General features: G+C 33.3%; 2 protein-coding genes across 3 annotated transcripts in view; one reads left to right on the top strand and one right to left on the bottom strand.

The window, feature by feature from the left end:
- The window catches only part of LOC128230513 (cysteine--tRNA ligase, cytoplasmic-like), a 102,991-nt gene that overhangs the window by 3,325 nt on the left and 87,371 nt on the right, over positions 1–12,295 (top strand). The window lies entirely within an intron of this gene.
- LOC128230514 (uncharacterized) overlaps positions 2,242–12,295 on the bottom strand; it is a 66,885-nt gene continuing 56,831 nt past the window's right edge. Inside the window, exons 6-7 of the mRNA XM_052942839.1 lie at positions 4,698–4,879; positions 2,242–4,203 (exon numbers count right to left, since the gene is read on the bottom strand). Of these exons, the coding sequence (XP_052798799.1) occupies positions 3,841–4,203; positions 4,698–4,879 (545 nt within the window). The 3' untranslated portion in view covers positions 2,242–3,840. The remainder of the gene's footprint in view (positions 4,204–4,697; positions 4,880–12,295) is intronic.

Here is a 12,295-nt window from a genome sequence, read left to right on the forward strand (position 1 = left end):
TTTCATGGCTGCTCTCAAATTTTAAGGAAACTTTGCACCAAGTCTTATTGGCATAATATTTCAACTAATGTTCATTTACCAATCAGATCGCTAGGCACTCGAGAGTAATAGCCCTTGAATTGTCAATGTTTTTTCAAATGGTAAGTGCTCCTGACAAAGAAAACAAGATTCAGAAGTTTCCTTCTTGCCTACATATTTGGTTATAACCTTTATTCCTCTAACATAAACAATTTTGTGCAGACTAGATTTACTCAAATAACCACCATTTACAATATGATTTTAACATATACCTCGAGTATGTATGCTGAAATATTAAGTTTGGTAAGTGACTTCACTGACTTTGATAAAATGTTTCACATGTTTCTTATCTGCATTGAAAAGACAAAAACAAGTCATTAATTTCTTTTAAAATGATGTTAGGCCACACCAAATTAATGTTTAGTTCCCCGGATTTTTGCCCAAAAAAATTGGAGCGAGCGAGCGAAAAAAACAAACTTTTTTTTGTCAGTTTCCATAAAAACCGAAGCGAGCGAAGTGCGAAAAATATATTTTTCCTTATATTCAATATAAATAAGAAAGATTGTTCAAAAGAATTGCCCATAAAACCATTTTAATGCCATCTTGAACTGAACCTCTAATGGACATTGGGAAAATGTCGGAATACATACTATTTATTCATCCATGTTTAGTACAAACATTATATGGATAAATCTAATTTCTTATATAATTAAAACATACTTTAATATGACGAGTACTTTTTTTGGTTATTTAGATGTTTTTATGCACCAGCTAATTGTATATGCTCCCCCCCCCCCTAAGTCCGGAACAGCGGGGACTTTGACTTCCAGTCTCTCAAAACCCGGGTAAAATACCCGACCTGCAGGGACACACTGCTGGTAAAATCCCTGCCAAATGGCCCCGCAACCCCGGATACCTATGTGAGGCCCATTCCCGACTATTTTCAATATGAAGACAAAACCACATTCACTAGGCACTGCAGGGCCACCTGAAAGGTAAAAGCACAGCCCCTTGCCTCTGCTGTCCCCGGTATACCCCTAGAACGAGTGCAAGGGTTGGGCGGGGCAGTGGTTACAATTGACAAGTGCATTACAATCCCGGATTATGCTGCAAATAAAAACAAAATATAAGGTGATAAACTTAGGCTTATTATGTTAAGGTATATCCAGACCATTGTTTATATCGCTATTTGTGAAAAGATATTTGTTCAAAACTGTTGTTTTGTCAGAATTTGATCAAAAATGAGCTTGATACCAATTTGGACCAAACAATGACTCATGTTCCAGTTAAGTTGACCTGTCATCTTCAGCATCGTCGTAACGAGGTAAAATTTTGGTCCCCTGTATTATGACTTGAATAAAATAGTACTAAGTTGATCATTCCGATATCCATTCAAAACGAGTCACTAATTACGCAATATAATCGCTACCAGTCTCAGATACACATGCTTTATTGCATAATGATTGCTTTAATTAATGATCCTTTAGTGCATGAGACGATCAACAATGACTTCAAGCATGCTCAAAACATATTTATTGTCAAAAATAAGATTTAATTTCCAAACTTCAAGCCACATTGTTTATACCGGAAGCCGCCATTTTGATTGAATTTATTGAAACCCATGCTAAACCGATATACAGTATAAAAACACTACGCATCGGTAACTTCCCTTTACAAAATCACGAAAACTAGCGTAGGAAAATTGTACTTGATTATTTTTAACCTTTTAATAAATTATTACCTGAAAAAAATCTGCTTGGCGATCAAAATGGAGGTGCGGGCGCACAAATTATTATTTTTTTTTGTACATTTTCAAAAAAATAGGAGCGGTAAATCTGCGGAACAAATATCAATTTGGTGTGGCCTTAAGACTGATCCAAATTCATATGTTGTGTAATTTGTAGACTGCTCATTCTTTAATGTACCATTCTTGAATGTCCAATTCTTTGGATATTTTAAATAGGTTAATATTCAATAGGGATGCTGCAAAGACATCAACTAGATCATATATGTGTTCATAACTGAAGTGTATAATTAAATACAAGTCCAGGTAATATAAAAACAAATGTTAAATTTGAAACAACTGAAGCTAAAATTCAGCTTATATTTGTTTCCATCAAGGGTAGTAACTCTTGTATAATTCTGATTGGTTACAAACTATTTGTGTCCCTTATAGTACTTGGAAAATATTAGGGAATAAAGAACAAAGACCATTGTTTTGAAAACACATTGTATTTACATAAATATTTTTATTTGTAAAGTGTAGCACAAAATCCATATCACAAAGTGTTTTACTATATATGATCACCACAAAATGAACAGTGCAAATTTATTGTGATAACTCTTAGCAGCATTCATACAATTAATGATTTTTAAATCACATTTGTCCACAATCATTATGATCATTCACAAATCTTTCAAACCATTCATACTAAAGTAATGTTTTTGACCAGCGAGTTTAAAGGAAAATATTTTCCAGATTATAACACACTTGCCTATGACATAAGCTTATGAAAATGCATTTCTTATGAACAGGATATTTATTTATTATAAGTCATGTAGGTTTTGGAAAAGCGGGCGAGTATGATCAATTGTCAAAATGAACAAACCGAAGGCACAATTTCTTTAGATAAGTAGTATTTCAAGAAAAAGAACACAAAGCTAGATAAAGGATGGAATAAAACATTACTCTTTACATGTATTAGCAATATTCTATAAGTGTTTAATTTCATGCTCTGTCCAAACCTCATACTGTACTCTTAAAATGATGATTGATTGGTAAAGATGAAGGGAATGATAATGATTGCAATTATTATAAAGACAATTGATTGATTGATTTATTACATGATGATGTTGATGATGATGATGATGATGATGATGATGATGATGATGATGATGATGATGATGATGACGATTTAACACTAGTAACAATTATGATTATTAAATTATGTGATTTATTATAGTTTGATATTCTAAGCACGGGCAAGTGACAGTATACATGTATACACTATGAGCATGTGCCAGAATAGGGTCTGTGTGTACATGTATCGTTTTACAGGACATGAAAAGCTACATGTATGGGACAGAGGTATTACATAAACACAACATCTCTAGAACTTGGTAACAATCATGTGTACTTCATCAAAGGATTGTTACAGCAAGTCAACAAAGCATCGATTCTCTGATTTCACTTTTATCCACTTGTATGTTTCTGACATATTTTGTAAACAAGGTGAAGTGATGCAGATATAGTGAAAAACATTTTTGATTCTTTTCCTGTCTGATGAATCACACATTGTTTCCTTACCCCACCTTTGTTTATAGATTACCGGTATAATTTTGCCCCTTTAGTTCAGCAAGTTCCTACGCCTAATTTTTTATTAGGAACCATCAAAGTATATTTAGGGTTAATTGCAACACAGAGGTAACTCCTTCTAACTCTTTACAGAGTTATGTTGGTGTTACACTGAATGCTCGATATGAAGCATTTACAAATGCCAAATAATTTTTATATAGTCTTGATTCATATGGTGGTGGGCATGTTTGCTTAAAATTTTCTCCTACAGTATAATGACTTAAATGTATACTTAATTCAATTCATAAAAGAAAAGAGTCCTAAATTTTGAGGCTGTCTGTCACCCTTCTGACAGAATCTTTGATTTCTAGTTTCAATGGTATTCCCTGCAGGAGAGCGGGTAATATGCACTGAATATGGCAACCTTTGGATATGGCACAAATTTCTCGTGCATCGACTTTAGAAATGTGGAAACATTCTGCAAAGTTCTCATGGAAAACAAGGTTACATTCAACTATATTCTCGTCCTATCTTTGAAAGACACCATTTTGTAAAAACAAAGCACGTAACAACACAAGAACCAATGTCACTGATATTGAGAATTCATTGTAAAATTTTGATGCACGAGACATGGGTAAGGTATCCAAAGCCTCTATGGCGTAATTTTCTGAATTTTGTCTTTTTCTGTCGTGCGTTATTGAAGTGATGTAAGTCTGTTTTGGAGGCTGTCTTGTGGGCGGTGTGAGTCGTTGTGTAGTGGGCTTCTGTTTCACATGCGCTATGGGCTCGCACAGAAGTTTGTTGGGCTCTTGGAGGTACACGTGAATCCCGAACACTTGGAAATTCTCATTGAACATGCAAGCCGGCAACATGGCAGGATCATACAAGAACTGGAAATATTAAACGGCAATCTTTGTACTTGCTAGATGTTAATAATCAGTGACAGTCTGCTGCTTCATAATTTAGTGAAGACTTACAAACATTACAAAGATAAGTTGATTTCTGTTTAAAGCTACACATATCTTTCTAAGACAAAATTTAGAAACAAATAGTTTTGCATACTTAGACTATCATTTACCTCTAAATAAGAGGTTTAAAAAATGAGTACTTGTATGTAATTTAGTTTAAGTAAGTAACTGTTATTTCTAAGGTGAGATGTGTAATTTTTACAAAATTATTACAATATATTTACAGACATTTGAACCAAACCCGAATGAACAATGAGTCACCACAGCTAAAGTCTGTTTAATATATACGTGGTTGTATTATATTGGATAAAAAACAAACTTTCATTGATTCTAGACATGATTAGTTTATTTTGAGCAATTATTCATATTTTTTTATTATTCTATAATGTCGTAGAGTACGTGTCAAGATCACTTACAGGATATGTGGGAGGGGTAAGGTGAAACCATCCCATGCCATCGTCGGAGAAGAAATTGTTTGGTCGTCCCTGGAAAACCCAGCCGAATGCCCCAAGATTCCCTTCCATGTCGTAGAGCAGGAATAAAGGGTAGATTTTCTCGCACGGTAGTTGGTTTGACATGTTCATGAAGTATAAGGTACCTGGAAAATAAACGTTGAAGAATTTACATAAACATAAGCTGTCATTACATTTCACTTAATCCATATAGTGTATAACAGAATATAACAGAATTTCATGATAAATTTGTATGTAGTGCCAAGCTGTTGAAAGTTTTCTCAAAAATAGTGGACATTTTTCTACATGCAACGAATCAATGTTGGAAATTTTGTGGGAGTTATATCCTTATAATATATGGTAGCACTTAATAATATACAGAAGCTCTGAATAAAATGATTATGCAGCATGATTGCACATCAAAATACTATAAATTCTTCATGAACAAGTATTGCATGAATGCTAATCAGCATTATTTTTTACTCAAATTATGTTTGAAGAATTATTCTCTAATTATATCATTTTTTTTATGTTATTTTTCAAATGTTTAAAATGTAAGTTTTTAAGACAAGCTATAGTGTTGGAAATTGCGGTTTTCGCCTGAAATATTTATATTTTCATTTCGACAGGCTTTTGTTATGTTTTAATGGAATATATCATTAGCATTATATATGCATTCAACAGACGCATTAAAATCTAATGGATTTCCACCAGTCACATTTCCTGGGTTCTGCATTAAAATATAACTAAATTGAACTATAATGGGAAAGACTCATGTAAATCCAAACATTAGTTAGGGAAAAACTAGCATAAGGTTATTCAAACAAGATAATTTCATTATAAATGTCTGATCCTTTAATACAGGGATATATTGCCATAATTGAAAGAATGACATAACAGTTTCAGATAACCAAGTTTAACTGCAGAAAAAATGCAGTTTATATGTAATTTGTTTGATGCCGAATTCTTTGGCCCTCTCTCATAGCATTTTACATAATGTATAATTGAGTTATAATCCCCTGCGCACAAAATCTCAGCTGGTAGCGGCCTCTGCTCACAGGCATTATAGTGGAGAAAAAACCTCTGAAATTCTCTCAGACTTAGTGTAAACAGTTTGTATCTTTTATATTGCTTTCACCAACATTTTGTCTCTGGTTTTCCTCTCCGATGATTGGTTTTATCATTACATGGTACATTTTTCTAGCAATTGTTTAAATTGTTGACAGTTTTACTAGATAAATGAATTTCGAATGAAACTGTTTCAAAATGTATGCTTACCGTATTGTATGCTGTGTCATTATGTGGTTATTAAATGTGCTAAATTTTCCACAGCAGATGTACCAAAAACTATGATTTGACCATGTGAATGTAAAAATGATAGCGTTTATGAATGGTAACTTTTTTGTTCCATTTTTTGTTCACAGCTGGTTCCGGCTTGTATAGATCTGTAAATGTTATTACAATTCTTTTGGGAGCTGGTTCCAAGTCGGTAAACCGAAGTCTGACATGGTCTGCTTATGTTACATTGTTATGGAATAATTACCATGATTACAGCGAGTACAAATTTCTGCTATCAATAAAAACATGAGTCACATAGATAAGCATTTTAAGGTACTGTTTTACTCAAGTAAATGTGGATCCCTTAATAGAAAATTCTCATGTAAAAGCAGTTTTAATTTTGTTTGGCATTAGTCGACCAGCTTACACAAATACCCTGACTTGAAACATGTTTGAGCTCTTATTCTGTTGGTCAATTTTTTTATCCTTATTTCATTATGGAATTAAGGAAGTAAATAACAACAATAGAAACACCTACGTACCCAGCCCTCAATATGTGGGTGGGATAAGGTCAAATGAAGGCCTTTTATAATGGAGTATGGTACAGATTATCTTGATATTTTTATTGTTGTGTATAGGCAGTGTATTCAAAATACATCACTTATCCTGTCAAAGCATGTTTGCTATATTTATATAAATATATATAGATAAATAAATGTCTAGCTGCTTCAAGATGTCACTGTTATATTCAAAAGTAAGTTAAAATATTTAGTTTCAAACATCTAGGGAAGTTTTTCCATATATCTTATTCACTTTCTTTTCTTCTCATAGATAATTCATTTTCATAACACCTGGAAAGGTGAGAGAAAAACTGATCTTAGTGAGTCTATAAGTTAATCAGAATATATCATGCATTTCCACCCAATGAAATCGCCTAATATAGCCTTAAAAAAGATCAACTTTTAATCAGTTACATACACTTGTAAATTTACAACATACCAAAAAAGATGTCATAATTTGATTCCCTACTTGGAGAAAACAAGTTACAATCTATGGCTTTTAGAACAAATATTAGGTAAAATCTTCATAACTAAATACTGTAGTGCTCAAATGCTTACTTCGCTCTTTCTACTCCTTCTTAATCATTAAGATTTTACCTAATATGTTCTCACCATTACCTAGAACTTTCTGGAACTCTCAATTGTCATGAAATATCCTTTATTAAAGATATCAGAAAGAGCAAAAGTAATACTAATCAGTATAATATTATTTTTTCTCATTTATTAGTGTCCTATCATATGACAATAATAATTATGAGATTGAAAGTAGAAATTATATTAAAAAGATGTCTGCACTTTCAAAGAACAATAATTATAAGGGAGATCAAATATTAAGAAAAATCCCTGGAATATTTCCCTTTGAAATCACTACATTTCCTATATAAAAATTTTGCTCTTACGATTAAGGCAAATGAACTGATCAAATTTTAAAGACAAATACATGTTCATTTTCATCAGATAGCTCCATTAATGTATATCCATTAGTATTTCAAAGATATATAACCGCTACTGTCAAAGACAATTTAAGAGACAGTTTGTTATAGTTACCCTCCTCTGCATTTTTGAAGGGTATCAAGGATCAAAGGGGGAGTAATTACATTTTAATGCTACAAGATTGGCCAGAAAATTTGCGCTGTGGCCTGGTTAATATTAAAATGGGCAGTTGTGAATCATATCAGGTGTGGGCTCTGTAAATGATTACTTTTGAAGTACACATGTATATTTTGAGGGCATGAACTTGAAAATTTGAAAATTCAATGTTTTAAGATTCAGCAGTGGTAACTGTAGAAAGTATTTTTTAAGCACATCTGTGTTTTTATTTGAAGAAAAAAATGTATAATCATAGCTCTCTTGTCATCGCTGCTGTGGCTGTTGACAATGAATGTGGGCCATTGCTAAGAAAACATTAAAGTTATTCACATTAATCTTGGTAAACATGCTTAATGTTCATATGTGAAACCAAGTTCATAACCTTGACTTAAATAATAGTTCACTTATAAGGCCAATGACCTTTGCCATAATAAATGTCAACTTGTAAGGCCCAATTGACCATGGCTTAATATTTGTGAATTTGTAAAGCCTTTGACCTTGGCTTTAATAATTGTCAACTAGCAAGGCCCATGTCCATAGCTTTAATAATTGTTGACTAATAAGGACCATGACCTTGAACTTATTAATTGCAATCTTGTACGCCTTAGGAACATGGCTTCAATAATTGACAACTGATAAGGACCATGATATTGGCTTTAATAATTAAGTTAACTTAAAAGGCCCATGATCTTGACCTTATCAATTGCCATCTTTACTACGATTTAGGAACTTGGCTTCAATAATTGAGAACTGATAAGAGCATTGGCTTTAATAATTTAGTTGACTTATAAAGCCCATGACCTTGACTTTTATAGTTGTGAACTAAAAAGGTCCTTGACCTTGACTTCAATAAGTGTCATCTTATTAGCCCAATGACCTTGGCTTTAATAATTGTTGAATAATAAGGCCCAAAGCCCCCTTGACTGTAATAATTGTCAACTTATAAGGCCCATGACCTTTGCTTTAATAATATGCCTCTTAATCTATTCAGAAAAATGTATGTTATTCGGCATATCAGCTAGCAGTTCTGGCTGATGCTGATTAGAACTTGTTTTCTTATATCTTTGACATCTACTTTAGCTAAATCTCGTGTTGAATGTGTGTTTGAAAATTATGTCTGTTGTCTTTATTTATGTCATAATATACTATACTTTAGCATTCTCCATGCTACAAAATTGTCACTAAATATCCAGCCACCCAAATATTCTGCCTGTTGGGAATTTGGCTGCAGTCGCAGTAAAAAACCCAACATGATGAGAAACAGTAGTGCAATTAGACATTCACGCATTTCGGTGTAAACAAAATGCAATGAATGCCCAGATACCGGCATAATTGGATGTCAATGTTTACAAACACAATGCACGCTTTGTATGTAATTGTCAAGTCTATTCAAACTCGAAATCTTGATTGCCATCATATATTTTTCTACCCTCCCCATCTGTAATCTGTAATTTTTTGCCTAGTTTATGTCCTACCCCCACTGCGATTGTTGTTGTTTTTCCACCGGCCCTATCTATGTTTTTTTACTTATTGCATAATGGAAGGAGTTTCCAGATGGGGGCATGGCTCTTTCATCATTTCTCATTCATATTTGAAGCGTGATGGGTGCAATGCAGAATAAATGCTAACTATTTCCACGCCATGCCAACCGGATTAAATTCAACAGAGAAAAAATGCATATTTGAGAAGCATTTAGATGAGAAAAGACATAGAGAGACGCGATGCCAAGGCTGGTATTAGAGAGATGCCGAAACAAAGAAGCTGTGAGATATTCAGTCTGTCATAATTGCACTGTACTATCGTCTTCCTTAATAAATAACTCTTATGCCAATAATTACCGAAACAAAATTTGAATACTTGCTGACAGATACAATAATCATACAGTGAAAAATGAATTTCCTTTCTTTTGTTGAAATGTTCATATATTGCATTGTTTTATTATTTTCTTCCACTATCCTAACATATCTTTTTGTATTTTTGTGCAGCTTGTGGTGGAATTAAAGAGATTGAATGTAGTAGTAGTTTGCAAGTCAGACAAGAGGTGGTTGGTTTGAGCCTTGTCTACAATGTCACTTTCTCGTGGTTTCTAAAAATGGGCACATAGCACTTATCATTACCAATACAACTGCTAAAATCCCAGATGAGTGATGCAATTATATATCAGAATATTACTGTCTTAACAATCTTTTACCCAAAACCTGAAATGAAAACTGTTGAATGATTTTTAGAGTTTGTGTTTAATTTTTTATTTTTTATTTCTGTATACATCTTACTGCTACCTAGAGCCAAGAGTACACTTACACTTTAAAACTCCCTTTGTGTATCTACATATATACATGTAATACTGTATAACAAAAGGGAGGACTACATTCGCATTAACTATAATTTTCATCTTTCCATGTAAAGACCAAACTATTCATGTTATCTTCATGTATCATCATGTAATAGTGAAGAAACAAAGTAACAAATGTCACCGATTGCTGTGGGTCAGGTTAGTTTTCAACACTGTAATTATCTAGTGTCCCGCTGGTCATTTTGTCAACCCAATTTGTTGTAAACTGTCTGCAAAAAGTGGGCTAAAGGTTGGCAGTTTGTAATGGTTGTTTTACTTCTTGAAGGTTTTTTCTTTGCACAATAAGGTTTTATGGTATAAAGATTGATTTTGTTTTTTTGCTCAATTTAGTTAAAAGTGTATCTACCTGTATTTGAGTGGTTAAATTATTAGTCTTTTGCATGGGTAACAATCTTTAACCAATATAAACTATTGGTAACAATCTTTAACCAATACCAACCATTGGTAACAATCTTTAGCCAATACTAACCATTGGTAACAATCTTTAACCAATATAAACCATGGGTAACAATCTTTAGCCAATATAAACCATTGGTAACATTCTTTAACCAATACCAACCATTGGTAACATTCTTTAACCAATATAAACCATGGGTAACAATCTTTAACCAATATAAGCCATTGGTAACATTCTTTAACCAATACCAACCATTGGTAACAATCTTCAAACATTGGTAACAAACTTTAACCTATACCAACCATTGGTAACAATGGTTAACCAATACCAACCATCAGTAACAATCTTTAACCAGTATCAACCATTGATAACAATCTTGAACCCTATACCAACCATTGGTAACAATCTTTAGCCAATACTAACCATTGGTAACAATCTTTAACCAATATAAACCATGGGTAACAATCTTTAACCAATATAAACCATTGGTAACATTCTTTAACCAATACCAACCATTGGTAACAATCTTTAACCAATATAAACCATGGGTAACAATCTTTAACCAATATAAACCATTGGTAACATTCTTTAACCAATACCAACCATTGGTAACAATCGTCAAACATTGGTAACAAACTTTAACCTATACCAACCATTGGTAACAATGGTTAACCAATACCAACCATCAGTAACAATCTTTAACCAGTATCAACCATTGATAACAATCTTGAACCCTATACCAACCATTGGTAACAATCTTTAACCAATATCAACCATTGATAACAATCTTGAACCCTATACCAACCATTGGTAACAAACTTGAACCTATACCAACCATTGGTAACAATCTTGAACCTATACCAACCATTGGTAACAATCTTGAACCTATACCAACCATTGGTAACAATCTTGAACCTATACCAACTATTGGTAACAAACTTGAACCTATACCAACCATTGGTAACAATCTTGAACCTATACCAACTATTGGTAACAAACTTGAACCTATACCAACCATTGGTAACAATCTTGAACCTATACCAACCATTGGTAACAATCTTGAACCTATACCAACCATTGGTAACAAACTTGAACCTATACCAACTATTGGTAACAAACTTGAACCTATACCAACCATTGGTAACAAACTTGAACCTATACCAACTATTGGTAACAAACTTGAACCTATACCAACCATTGGTAACAATCTTGAACCTATACCAACTATTGGTAACAAACTTGAACCTATACCAACCATTGGTAACAAACTTGAACCTATACCAACCATTGGTAATAATCTTGAACCTATACAATCTTTAACCAATACCAACTATTGGTCACAATTATTTACCAATGCCAACCACTGGCACCAGTCTTTGACCATTACCAACCATGGGTAACAATTTTTAACCAATACCAACCTTTGGTAACAATCTTCAGCCAAAAGTGGCCTTAACCCAAGTGACTTATTATACATGTACTTGGAAGACTTTACTTAGTCTTGATACTACTTGAAGGTCACAGCAAGAATGTAATCATGTAGTCTTCAAGTATCTGGCCAAGGAACAAAATAATAAATGTCACCAATGGCCCTGGGTCAGGTTGGCTTTCAAGGCTGTAATTATCTAGAGAGTCCCACTGGTCATTCTGTCAATCCAGAATACCACTGCCCTGTTATTATCCAGTTATAAATTCTGTCTGCAAAAAGAATGCAGGCTTAAGAGACAGAATTGTTGATTTGTAATCATTGTTTTACTTCATCTTTGAGGTTTTGTTTCACTCTGCGCAAATTATTACTTTAAATTTGGTCACCATATTCCTTTCCTCATGAGTTAGTAGATGAGTTAGTTCATTTGATCTCTTGCTCAAAAGATTTCATCTGTTC

Source organism: Mya arenaria, chromosome 4 (genome assembly GCF_026914265.1).
Source record: "Mya arenaria isolate MELC-2E11 chromosome 4, ASM2691426v1".
Lineage (NCBI taxonomy): Eukaryota > Metazoa > Mollusca > Bivalvia > Myida > Myidae > Mya > Mya arenaria.